General features: G+C 43.3%; 1 protein-coding gene across 3 annotated transcripts in view; it reads right to left on the bottom strand.

Moving 5' to 3' along the window:
* Positions 1-14,162, bottom strand: part of UNC79 (unc-79 homolog, NALCN channel complex subunit) — a 270,207-nt gene that overhangs the window by 85,103 nt on the left and 170,942 nt on the right. For all 3 annotated transcript variants that reach the window (XM_073609763.1, XM_073609762.1, XM_073609764.1), the window contains 3 exons: positions 12,086-12,238; positions 8,079-9,245; positions 6,748-6,849 (listed from right to left, as the gene is read on the bottom strand). In XM_073609763.1, the coding sequence (XP_073465864.1) occupies positions 6,748-6,849; positions 8,079-9,245; positions 12,086-12,238 (1,422 nt within the window). The remainder of the gene's footprint in view (positions 1-6,747; positions 6,850-8,078; positions 9,246-12,085; positions 12,239-14,162) is intronic.

Here is a 14,162-nt window from a genome sequence, read left to right as displayed (position 1 = left end):
TAATTTAATAATAAGAAATTTTTGTATAAAAGTGGGTACTCACAAAATGCAACTGACAAAAGGTCATAAAACACAGTGCATTGACATGCACAGAACACGGGGTACAGCTAACGCGTTTTGGGGCGCACCCCCTTCCTCAGCTAGGCCTAGCCTAGCTCCGAGGAAGGGGGTGCGCCCCCGAAACGCGTTAGCTGTACCCCGTGTTTTGAAAAACATTTTAAATAAACCTATTATCATTTTCCTTCCACTTCACAATTATGTGCCACTTTGTGTTGGTCTATCACATAAAATCCCAATAAAATACATTTACGTTTTTGGTTGTAACATGACAAAGTGTGGAAAATTTCAAGGGGTATGAATACTTTTCAAGGCACTGTATATATTTTTTATACAGTTGTGGATGTTTTGGAAGTTTTTCTTTCCACCAACCATTTCCCATTGGGGAGAAATTCCAGGGACACGGGAAGTGAAAGTCACTATATTTTTAATATGAAAAGAATGCCTGCATCAACAACTCCCTCTAGTGGCCAATATGCGGTAATGTTTTCTCACTGAAGTGTTTCTGAAAACTCTGCTGCATTTTGGCCACTAGATGGCGCTGACGATACAGGCATTACTCTCCTAGAAAAAAATAGGATTTTTTATTACAGCTTACCTGTAAAATCCTTTTCTTTCGACGGACATCACGGGACACAGAGCCACAGTAATTACTGATGGGTTATAGGGTATCACTAGGTATTGGACACTGGTCACACCCTAATCAGGAAGTTCAACCCCCTATATAACCCCTCCCCTTCCAGGGATGCCTCAGTTTTGTAGCAAAGCAGTATAGGTGTATTAGAAGAGGGGTGGGACCTCTGTGTCCCGTGATGTCCGTCGAAAGAAAAGGATTTTACAGGTAAGCTGTAATAAAAAATCCTATTTTCTTTTCTCGGACATCACTGGACACAGAGCCACAGTAATTACTGATGGGATGTCCCAAAGCAATGCCAACTGAGGGGGGGGAATCACAACCAAGTAGGGTGCTATCAGACCTGAGGACCTTGTACCGCTGTCTGCAGCACACTACGCCCAAAGGCGATATCCTCATGCCTTCTCACATCCACCTGATAGAATCTGGTGAATGTATGAACTGAAGACCAGGTTGCGGCCTTGCAGATCTGAGCCCTAGAGGCCCGGTGATGCACTGCCCAAGAAGCACCAATAGCCCTTGTGGAATGTGCCTTGATCTGAAACGGGGGAACCTTCCGTTTCAAACCGTAAGCTTGAATAATCAACTGTCGAATCCATTTAGAAATGGTCGCTTTTGACGCTGCCTGTCCTCTATTGGGACCCTCCGGCAGCACGAACAAGACATCCGTCTTGCGGATCTGAGCAGTTGCCTCCAGATAGGTCTTGACTGCTCTTACTACATCCAAAGAATGTAATGACCTTTCTTCCGAAGAACAAGGTTCTGGAAAAAAGGAAGGTAGCACAATGTCTTGGTTTAGATGAAAATCTGAAACCACCTTCGGTAAAAAAACTAGGATGAGGGCGCAGTACCACTCTATCCTTGTGTATAATCAAGTAAGGCTCTTTACAGGGAAGAGCTGCTATTTCTGATACTCTTCTAGCAGAAGAGATAGCTACCAGGAAAATGAGTTTCCTCGTCAGTAAGACCAAAGGAATCTGACGTATTGGTTCAAAAGGTTGTTTTTGTAACACCGATAGAACCAAGTTCAAGTCCCAGGGGTTTAGGGGCGCCTTAACCGGAGGATTAAGACGCATCACCCCCTGTATAAAGTTTCGGATCAGAGAATGCGAAGCAAGCAGCCGTTGAAACAACACTGATAAGGCCGACACCTGGCCCTTGATGGTACTCAAGGCCAGCTTCATCTCTAATCCTAATTGTAGAAAATCCAGAATTCTACCTATGACATATTTCCTGGGATGCCAACCCCTGGATTCACACCAGGATACATAAGCTTTCCAGACACTATGATAAATCATTCTGGAAGCTGGCTTCCTTGCCTTGATCAAGGTAGATATGACAGGACCTGAAAGCCCACGATTTTTCAGAACGTGGGATTCAATAGCCCACCCGTCAAATCTAGCATTTGTGAGGCAGGCTGGAACACCGGACCTTGAGCTAACAGGTCTGGGTGTATCGGTAGGGTCCACCGGGAACCCACCATCATCCCTGCTATTTCTGCTTATCAGGTTCTTCTGGACCAAACGGGGGCCACCAGAAGTGCCGACTTCCCTTCTTGCCTGAGTCTGCGAAGGAGCCGTGGCAGTAGCAGAATGGGAGGGAATGCATAAATCGGTGAGAGCCGATGCCACGGAATCACCAACGCATCCGTCCTGCCTGCAAGAGGATCCCAGGCAACCGGTAGGAAGGATTTCCCCTTCTGTAGGTTTTTGGGTATGAGCCATCAACTGAGGCTCTGACGCATCGCATGCGATAGGTGCATTGGAAAGTTTAATGCCTGCACCTTCCTGTTCCAGGTCAACAGAATACTGTGTTACAACAGTTCTGCTTGGAACTGCGCATAGGGAACTGCTTCGAATGAAGCCACCATCTTCCCCTGCAGCCTTATACAAAGGCGGACAGAAAGACCCTTCTTGGCCCTGACTGTCAGAATCAGCTCCCTTAGAGCAGTGATCTTTGCCTGCAGACACTTCAGTTAAGCAGGAAAACTGGGCACATATAGGCCTGCATCTCTGATGCCTATTGATATCAGAAATTCTCCTCCCTGCAGGACGGAGATTACTGTCTGAATTGATTCCAAACGAAAGGACTGCATCCTTGGGAATCGTTTCAGATCTCTCAAATCCAAAATGGGTCTGTCGTCCCCATTTGGTTTTCGGACCATAGAAAGATTGGAACAAAGTCTCAATCCTTGATCCTTTGTGGGAACCCCCACAATGACCTCTTGCGACAAAAGTCGCTTTATCGCTAGAAGGAGCGACTGCTTCTCTTCTGGCTTTCTGGGAACACCTGATCTGAGGAAACGAGGAGAGGGACATTCTTGGAACTCCAGTCTGTACCCTAAGGTTACCGTGGAGATCACCCATCTGTCCTGGAAGTCCTTCTGCCAGGGCCCTGAGAGCTGCAGCAGTCTTTCCCCCCACTCGAGCAAGCGGGGCGCCCCTTCATGAAGAGGTCTTAGTGTCTTGCTTAGAAGACCTTTTCCCCCAGGATTTCTTGTGTCCCTGGGGTTGACTCTTGTTTCTTGCCCCATACGGAGGAGACCCTCGTGACTGCCTGGAGGCTGATGCCCCTGGCGCTGGGGAAAGAGTCCGTTTAAAAGAGGGACGCTTACTCTTCTTCTTATCAGGTAAGAGAGTGCTTTTCCCACAGGAGATCATCTTGATATAATTATCCAAGTCCTCTCCAAACAACCTTTCACCACGGAAGGGAAACCCAGCCAGTAGCTTCTTACATGGTGCTTCGGCTGACCAGTTTTTCAACCATAAGATTCTACGTATATGCACCAACCCAAGCAAGAGGCGAGAGGTTTGCACGATAGAATCTCTAATGGCATCAACAGCATAACATAAAGCCGCAGGAAGGTTAGCAAACCCCTGGGCCTGCTGTTCAGGTAATACTTTGATGACCTGTTTAACATGGTCTCTTAAGTATTGACAGACTCCAATCGCTGCTACTGCAGGTTGGGCCACTGATCCTGCTAAAGAGAACACATCTTTCAATAAGAAGTCCATCTTCTTATCCACAGGATCTTTGAGCATCTGAGCGTTGTCTACAGGACAAGTCAGATTACTATTTACAGAGGAAATGGCCGCATCAATGGCCGGTATTCCCCACCTCTTAATAAACTTTTCTTCCATAGGATAAAGTGTAGAAAACTTTTTCGGCGGAAGAAATCGCTTATCTGGGTGATCCCACTCAGAATAAAGCAGCTTTTCAAGTAAATTATGAACAGGAAAAGCATGTGCTGCTTGGAAAGGTTTCAGTGACCCCAAAGCAGAAGAGGTTTCTGTAGTAGTTTCAGGTAGGGACAACTTAAATGTGGAGCGGACCAAACCAGTGAGGATCTGCACTAAGACTTTCTCCTCTTGGGAAGTCGCAGAGGGTCGCTCTCCACCTGAATCCTCCGAAGAGGAATCATCTGTCCCATCCCGATCCTCTGAAAGGGATTCATCTCTGGATGTTATAGAGACCAAAATCCCTCCTGAGATGTGTGCAAACCTGAACACCAACTACAAGAAACGTCTGACCTCTGTGATCACCAACAAGGGTTTCTCCACCAACTACTAAGTCATGTTTTGCTTGGGGATCAAATACAGTACTACCTCGGATTGCGAGTAACGTGGTTTACGAGCATTTGGCAATACGAGCTATTATTTTTAAAAATCCTGACGCAGTTTGCGAGCTTTGTCTCACAAGATGAGCAGGATCCAAGCCTCTGGGGTGTGCAGTACCGCATTTGGCCAGAGGTGCGGGGCCGCTCGGAGACACTCGGAAACACTCAGAGACACTCGGAAACACTCCGTTCCTGAGTGCATCCGAGCAGCTCCAAGTGTCACCGGCACCCCGCACCTCTGGTCACATGCGGTACGGCATACAATAGCAGTCACTGTGGAACAAATTATCTGAGTTTCCATTGACTCATATGGAGAAACTCGCTTTGATATGTGAATGCTTTGGATTACAAGCATTCCTCTGGAACAAAGTTATGCTTATTTTACTCACTGAACTTAATAACGTTTGTATCATGTGTTTTTTTCTGGATTTTTGGTTAATTGATAACAATTATAGACCCTTTATTTCTTTGTAAGTGGGGAAGCTTATCTGCAGGCGATCAAATAAATATTTTCCACACTGTGTATATATATATATATATATTAGGGCTGTGGAATTTTACAATTATTTCCTCGATTAATCGCTCATTTTTTTGATCGATCAAAATTCTTTTGATCGATACTCACCTCTCCGCCGGCTTCCGGGTCTTTTGGGGAGTTCCTTCGGAGATCCGGTGACGTCACGGACATCGACGTCACCGGACTCCTCCCCCCTTCCCCAAGTGCCTCCGTCTGCTAACGATTGGGAAGGGGGGAGGAGTCACGCGGGGTGTGGTTTTCTTCTTTGGCTTATCAGCGATAGCGGGTCACGTGACATGGCCTACCCCCTCCTCCACCCGCTGTGGGAGCGCGAGCTGAACTTCAGGTCCAGGAGCAGAGCGCGGGGCGGAGGGAGCCAGACACAGCGGAGGGGCGGCAGACGGCAACGGAGACCCACACTCCTCATACCGATAGACGAGCCCGCTCCCCCCCTAGGCTTTCCGGTAAGGGGAGGGGGGAGGTTTTCTGAATGTGTAGAGACCGGCAGACACCTGGTGTCAGAGATGTGTACACACTCCATAACATCATTATTTCATTAAAAGGTGTCCCCCTTCGGGAGATTTCCCTTCACCTCCTGTTCAAGAGTCAAAACCGGAAGTGAGAAGAAGCCCCTTTAGCTCCTAGTAATCGCCAGAACTTGTGTCCCCTCTATGGGGGTATTTCCATCTCTGATAGCTTATGCTGGGACAAATGGGGCTCATTCACATCAGAGCTGTGTCCCTTAACCCTTATGCTGCCAGAGCTGTTTTTGCACTTTTTTTTTTTTTTGCATGAAACATTTGTTGGTTAAAAGTTAAAATCAGTACTTTTTTTGCTAGGAAATTACTTAGAACATATATATATACATTATAATTAATCGAAATGAGTCGATTAGATTAAAAAAAAAACGATTAATTGAACATGAAAATTTTAATCAGTAACAGCCCTAATATATATATATATATATATACACACACACACACAGTGGGGGAAAAAAAATATATATATATATATATATATATATATATATATATATATTTTTTTTTTTTTTTTCACAATGAGATAGGGAGTGACAGAATGAGCCCATACAATCCAGCTGCATGGGGGGGGGGGGGGGGGGGCTGCAATGGCCTAGCAATGGTTCGTGCCGTCCAATCAAACAGAATGAAGTGGTGATGTCACCAGCACACCAAGGCTTATGTAAAACACGGGGAAATTTATTGCCACAAATTTGTGATGTGGCATTTGAGGGCCACAAAGGATTCCTTTCATCAAGGAGATAGTGACAACATTGCCAACAGACACAAGGTTTAAATAGTCGCATTCACAGCCCCATAACCCCTAAAACACCCCCCCCCCCCCCCCCCGATCAAACAGGGGGACACCTGTTTTAGTGACAACAATCTATATATATATATATATATATATATATATATATATATCATTCCATCCTGCCAAGGTAACAATACTACACACAACCTGGTGGGGGGTTTTTAACCCTTCCCAGCTCTATCCAAAACTAAAGGGAAAAAAAGAAGGAATTGGCTACAGATACATTTTAATCATTGGACTGACATCGAGTGTTACTCTTAAAAGAAGTTCCTTCTTTAAACTTCCGGGCAGATTGTTGTGTGAATTCTTCCATCCTGCGGAGGTGACAATACTACACACACACAGACATTCACACCTCCAATCATAGACATTCACACCTCCAATCATAGACATTCACACCTCCAATCATAGACATTCACACCTCCAATCATAGACATTCACACCTCCAATCATAGACATTCACACCTCCAATCATAGACATTCACACCTCCAATCATAGACATTCACACCTCCAATCATAGACATTCACACCTCCAATCATAGACATTCGGAGATATGAAGAATCACAGAATAGAAATGGACGGAACTCACTTGCAAGAGAAGAGCGACTGCTGGGCTCGGGGATCCCGGCCTCCAGGGTTGGGGCAGAAGACGATTCTTTGGGCATCTCCAGAACGGACAGCGCTTTAGACTCTGACAATAAAGATTCGAAGATTCCCTTAAAGTGAAACTTCAAACAAACCGCTAAATTAAAGTGTCACTAAACCCACATTTATACTTTATGTCTAAAAGACAGAAATTGCAGAAATATATTCCCAGTGGGACACAGATGGCAGAGAACTGTCACGGCAGGGGGTAGTAGTATGTAACACAGTGTGAAGGGATCAGTAGTTTGTAACACAGGGTGCAGGGGGCAGAAGGTTGTAAGACAGAGTGCAGGGGGCAGTAGTATGTGACACAGAGAGAAGGGGCCAGTGTTATGCAATGCAGAGTGCAGGGAGCAATAATATGTAATGCAGAGTGCAGGAGTCAGTAGCATGTTACATAGTGCAGGGGCCAGCAGTTTGTAAAGCAGAGCGCAGGAATCAGTAGTAAGTAATGCAGAGTGCAGAGTAACACAAGGGGTTGGGGGAGGAGGCAGGTCAGTAGTAAGTAATGAAAAGCACAGAGTTTAGGAGTAAGTAACAAAGAGTGTAGGGGTCAGTGGTATGTAACAGAGTGCAGGAGTCAGTAGAAATGCATAGTAGGAGCTGGAGGGAAGGATCAGTAGTGAGTAACGCAGAGGTGCAGGTGTCAGTAGTAAGTAATGCAGTGGTGGGGGGGGGCAGTAGTAATGCAGAGTGTGGGGGAGGGGGTCAGTAGTAAGTGATGCAGAATGCAGGGGTCAGTAGTAAGTATAGCAAAGTCTAGAACCACTAGCAAGTAATGAAGATCTCAGAAGTAAGAAGGAAGTAACCCAGAGTTCAAAAATACATAAATCAAGTAAATCAGAGTGCAGGGGTAAGGGGTAGGTAACACAGAATACAGTGGTCATTAGTATCGGGGGGTGGAGGGGCTTTTATGTGCACGACTGGAACAATAACGTTTTTTTGAACCCCTAAAGCCACTGGTGTGTGGCTTTCTTTTGCAGTCAAGCTCACGGGATCATGGGTGAGCTCCATCCTGCCTGCACCCGGGTTCCCTGGCATACAAACCAAGCTTGAGAGCAACAACCTTTCCTGCTCTTAGTTTGTAAGGAAAAACTTCTGCTTGTATGAAACAACAGAGCCTTTGTAGGGTCTTTGTAGGCCTTACATTCTTGAAGGTGTCAAGTAGAGGCCTCCTCAACGAGTAAAAGCGATAAAGGAGTTATAATTCCCTTTTGTAGCAGATGAATGATATCTAACTTTTAATATTCAGATTAAAGTTGGTATTGAACTCACCTGGGTCTTTCTGTTCTCCCAGCTTGTCCAGGATGTTGAACGTTATGTCCAGGTATTCCCTCTGTATTGCACTGACTGCGATCTTCCTTTGCTTTCTCTGCCGCGGGACAATTTGTATCTTGAACTCGGATTCTTCTGCTTCTTCCTTATGTTCTGCAATCTGCTCTGGGTCAGATTCCGTGCTAGCATCTGGCTTATCGCTATCTGTCTGGTTTTCGCCTTCTTCCGCCACTTTCAAGTGAACGCTTTTTACGGGGGAACCGGCTTCCTCTGCGGCGTCCTCTGTGGCGTCCTCAAAGCTGTCATCCATCGACATGCCGGTGAGCGCGCAGGACTTGCGCAGCTGGTCTCGCTTCTGCTTAAGAGTGAGCGGGCTCCCGATGGAGGCCTCCTGAGAGTCTCCTGGCTTCTCCAACTCTTCAAAGTCTTTTTGATCTTGTAGGGCTCGGGAAGGGAAATCATCGTCTTCCAAAGATGGAATATAACCGAAATCCCTGGCAGAAAAGGTTTTAGAGCAGTCTTCTACACTTACTTGTACCAGGGGCACCATGCTAAGGCTGAGTACTGAGGCACTGATGGGAGTTGAAGAAGCTGAGATGCCTAGAGTCTCACTGTTCAGAAGCTGAAACTCTTCATCGTCGCTCTCTACAATTCTCAAGGGAGGTAGCGGCTCAAAGACCAAAGAGTCGCTATCGGAGGTGGATAAAATGGACTGTTTTTCTGGCCCTGATGTTGAATCTGAAGACAAATCGATGAGATCCAAATCTTCTCTCGGTGAAGATGATTTTACTGGAGAGTCTACCTTGACCTCAAATGTCTCCATGCAGCTTAACCTCACCTCTGGTATGACGGGTCTTCTGACTTCCTGGCAGCTCTCTATTTGCGTCGGATTCTCATCAATGTCAACATTATCAGGTTTTGAGGAGGAGTTCTGCCTTGAACGCCCGCAGTCGTTCATTTTCTGGGTATTGGGGTGGATGATGTCACACCGGTCAATGCAAGACTTCCGGCGATGCTCGTCAAGACTGAACAACAAAGAGTCTGTGTTGCCAATGTCCAGAGACTTTTGTTTTAGGGACCGTAACCTCTTCTTCTGGTTGGTGTCTTCTCTCACACAACGTAGAATGCTGTCCCCCGATTCCCTGTATTCAGCCAGTTCAATCTCACCTAGAAAGAAAACCATCATTTCAAAGAGAGCATTATGCATCGGAGAGATGAACTTTCACACCAACAGGAGACATGGAAGAGGATTCCTCCACCTCCCATGAAATGGAGATGCCTTCTGCATGTCTGCTATAATATGGGCAACACTGCAGAAAGGGGACGAACTTCATGGAAACATGAATTGTGCACATTTATGAAATCCCCCCCCCCCCCAACAATTGATACTGTATTTGTTCTGGAAGTCAAGTTCTGCTGCAACAATCTGGAGCTAACCAATTCTGAAATGAAGGTTTGGCTATGCGGAAAAGATAATTTTCATGAAGAAAGGATAACTGGAAAGGAAGTCCTCTTTCTTCATGAAAATTGTCTTTCACAATGGATTCCACCGATCGTTTTGGAAATGTATTGAACTGTTGACTTGCCTATAATATTTGTTAGCTGTAGATCTAAGTGCAAGCTATTTTCCTCTGTTGTAAGCCATTTTAGGTTAAAAGATGTCTACCAGAGGCTACCTTAAGTGTTCTTCATTGGGATGCTTAGAAAGGAAGTCATCTTTCTTCATGAAAATTGTCTTTCACAATGGTTTTCACCCATCATTTTAGAAATGTATTGACCTGTTGACTTGCCTATAATATTTGTTAGCTGTAGATCTAAGTGCAAGCTATTTTCCTCTGTTGTAAGCCAATTTAGGGTTAAAAGAGGTCTACTAGAGGCTACCTTCAGTGTTCTTCATTGGGATGCTTGGAAAGGAAGCCATCTTACTTTATGAAAATTGTCTCTCACAATGGATTCCACCCATCATTTTAGAAACGTATTGACCTGTTGACTGGCCTATACTATTTATTCATCAGCTGTAGATCTATTTGAAAGCTATGTTCCTCTGTTTTAAGCAAATTTAGGTTAAAATATGTTTACTAGAGGCTACCTTCGGTGCTTTTTGTTAGGATAACTGGAAAGGAAGTCCTCTAAAAAAAAGTACCGAAATTAGCCTCTAGTAAACATATTTTAACCTAAATTTGCTTAAAACAGAGAAAACTAGCTTTCAATTAGATCTACAGCTAATGAATAAATATTATAGGCCAGTCAACAGGTCAATACATTTCTAAAATGATGGGTGGAATCCACTGTGAGAGACAATTCTCATAAAGAAAGATGGCTTCCTTTTTAAGCATCCCAATGAAGAACACAGAAGGTAGCCTCTAGTAGACGTCTTTTAACCCTAAATTGGCTTACAACAGAGGAAAATAGCTTGCACTTGGATCTACAGCTAACAAATATAGGCAAGTTAACAGTTCAATACATTTCTAAAATGATGGGTGGAAACCATTGTGAGAAACAATTTTCATGAAGAAAGATGGCTTCCTTTCTAAGCATCCCAATGAAGAACACTTAAGGTAGCCTCTAGTAGACCTCTTTTAACCTAAAATGGCTTACAACAGAGGAAAATAGCTTGCACTTAGATCTACGGCTAATGAACAAATATTATAGGCAAGCCAACAGTTCAACACATTTCTAAAATGATGGGTGGAAACCATCGTGAAAGACTTTTTTTATGAAGAAAGATGACTTCCTTTCTAAGTATCCCAATGAAGAACACTGAAGGTAGCCTCTAGTAGATGTCTTTTGACCTAAATTGGCTTACGACAGAGGAAAATAGCTTGCACTTAGATCTACGGCTAATGAACAAATATTATAGGCAAGCCAACAGTTCATGAAAATTGTCTCTCACAATGGTTTCCACCCATAATTTGAGAAATGTATTGAAGAAAGATGACTTCCTTTCTAAGCATCCCAATGAAGAACACTTAAGGTAGCCTCTGGTAGACATCTTTTAACCTAAAATGGCTTACAACAGAGGAAAATAGCTTGCACTTGGATCTACAGCTAACAATCATTATAGGGAAGTCAACAGTTCAACACATTTCTAAAGTGATGGGTGGAAACCATCATGAAAGACTTTTTTTATGAAGAAAGATGGCTTCCTTTCTAAATATTACCAACGAAAAGTACTGAAGGTAGCCTCCAGTAGACGTCTTTTAACCTAAATTGGCTTACAACAGAGGAAAATAGCTTGCACTTAGATCTACGGCTAATGAACAATTATTATAGGCAAGCCAACAGTTCATGAAAAAATGTCTCTCACAATAGTTTCCACCCATAATTTTAGAAATGTACTGAAGAAAGATGGCTTCCTTTCTACTTATCCCAATGAAGGAAACTAGCTTGCACTTAGGACTATGGCTAATGAACAAATATTATAGGCAAGTCAACAGTTCAATACACTTCTGAAATAATGGGTGGAAACCATTGTGAAAGACAATTTTCATGAAGAAAGATGGCTTCCTTTCTAAATATCCCAATGAAAAGCACTGAAGGTAGCCTCTAGTAAACATCTTTTAACCTAAATTGGCTTAAAAGAGAGGAAAATAGCTTGCACTTAGTCTACGGCTAATGAACAAATATTATAGGCAAACCAACAGTTCATGAAAATTGTCTCTCACAATGGTTTCCACCCATAATTTTAGAAACGTATTGAAGAAAGATGGGGTCTAGTTATCCCAATGAAGAACACTGAAGGTAGCCTCTAGTAGACGTTATTTAAAATCTAAAATGGCTTATAACAGAGGAAAATACCCTGCGCTTGGATCTTTAGCTAAAGAACAAATAACCCAGCGATATATTTCTGAAATGATGGGTGGAAACCAGTACACAGAACATAAGGGGACTATACAAACTTCATGCAAACAGTGCAATGGGTGAAAAATGATCTCAAGAAGATCCCAGTTGGTAACTGCTAGGTCCCAGAGACATCCCAGCAGAACCATACAGACAAACATTCATACTTCTCTGTGCACTCATGTCCACCGGTTGGTATTTCACCATCTTGCTCCCACCGATCCTCTTTAATCGGGCAAAGAACGTCTGCGATTCCTTATTACCGGCTCCGGTTGGCGTATCGTGGATATCAGACTCGTCAAACACGCTGTCCTCCTCCGCTAAGGTGGTTAAAGCACAAACATTTTAGAATAACAAAAACTAGAACGACATTTTTTTTTTTTAGACTACAATCGGAGCGTTAGCTTTCACAACAAACCACACAGAAAGTCCCACTAGTCCATGGCACAAGGCTTCGGTCCCAGAAACTCAACAGGTGAAGGAGGGGTTTGGGTAGACACCAGTCTCCACTATCTACTGTATGTCTGCTATTAAAGGCTCAGTCCACCTAAAAGTTATATGTCACTCACAGGATGAGTGACCTGCTGACTTCTTATCACATTTGAGGACTTCATTGGTGGAATTCCTTGCCATGGTTCATGGTGCTACCTAACTCCAACAACTGCATGTTAGGTGCGCTCACTTCACCCGTTGCATGCCAATAATTGAAGTGACAGATATGCACCGGGAACCCAAAATATAAAGAGAAGCCAACTCTCTGACACACCTAAAACCCAGCAGGGAAAACTCAGCTGCAGGCTTGCCAGGTGTGCAAAAAGCCTCCCAGAACTTTTCCGTTGTACTCCCCGAATACGGCTGTGCCCATGAATTTATTGTTAGGTAAACCGATCGTAATATTCTTTGGTATTATCTTTTATCCTGCAGGTGGTGATCCAACATGTTTATAGGCTCTCCTTTTACCTATTGGTGTTCTCCTTTAAAAAAAAAATGAGCTTGGTAGCCATGGGCAACAACTTTGATTTATAGTGATGGTAAAGGATATATATATATATTTTTTAACTACTTAAGGACCAGGCCTATTCTTTTTTTGCTAGAAAATTACTTCGAACCCCCAAACATTATAGAAAAAAAAATTTAGACACCCTAGAGAATTAAATGTCACACCGTATTTGTGCAGCGGTCTTACAAGCGCACATTTTGAATTACAAAATAAGACAACAGTAAAGTCAGCCCAGTTTTTTTTTGTTTTTTTATAGTGTGAAAGATAATGTTATGATGAGTAAATTTATACCCAACGTGCCACGCTTCAAAATTGCGCCCCCGCTCGTGGAATGGCGACAAACTTGTCACACGTGTGGTTTGAACATCGTTTTCATATGTGGGCGCGACTTACGTATGCGTTCGCTTCTGCGCACAAACTCGGCGGGACGGGGCGCTTTAAATTTTTACATTTTTTTTTTCTAATTTATTTTTACACTGTCCCTTTAAAGAAAAATTTTTTGGGTCACTTTTATTCCTGTCACAAGGAATGTAAACATCCCTTGTAATATAAAAAAAGCATGACAGGACCTCTTTAATGTCAGATCTGGGGGGTCAAAAATACTTCACATCTCATATTTACACTTAAATGCAATAAAAAAATAAATAAAAAATAAATGTATTTTTTTTTCAAATCATTTATTTTTTTCCACTTTAAGACCATTAGGTGGAAGTGACGTTTGATGTCACTTCCGTCATCCAATGGTATGGAGCCGAGTGGGGGGGGACATCTTTCTGTATCCGCCGCTACTGGCGGCTCTGGTAAGCGAGGGAGGACCACCGGGGGGAGCGGCGGGAGGGGCACCTTTCCTGCCGCCGATAAAAGTGATCTTGCGGCGATTCCGCCGCAGAGACCACTTTTATCTGAAAGCAATAGATAAGTTATTATTAGTTAGTTATTAATTTCAGATTTTAGAATCTTCAGGTTTTCAAATTTTTGTTCTTTTGAATTTTTGTTCTCATTTTCAGATTTTTGAATTTTCGAATTTACGAATTTCTGAAATTTTCCGAATATTTGAATTTATGAATATTTGTAAAAATTCGTTAAGGCCCCTTTCACACTACCGCAACTTAAAATTTGTGCGATTCCGCCGCAGAGACCACTTTTATCTGAAAGCAATAGTTAAGTTATTATTAGTTAGTTATTAATTTCAGATTTTAGAATTTTCAGGTTTTCGAATTTTTGTTCTTTGGAACTTTTGATCT

Source organism: Aquarana catesbeiana, linkage group LG13, assembly GCF_042186555.1.
Source record: "Aquarana catesbeiana isolate 2022-GZ linkage group LG13, ASM4218655v1, whole genome shotgun sequence".
Taxonomy (NCBI): domain Eukaryota; kingdom Metazoa; phylum Chordata; class Amphibia; order Anura; family Ranidae; genus Aquarana; species Aquarana catesbeiana.
This window is presented reverse-complemented; position numbering and strand designations above follow the sequence as displayed.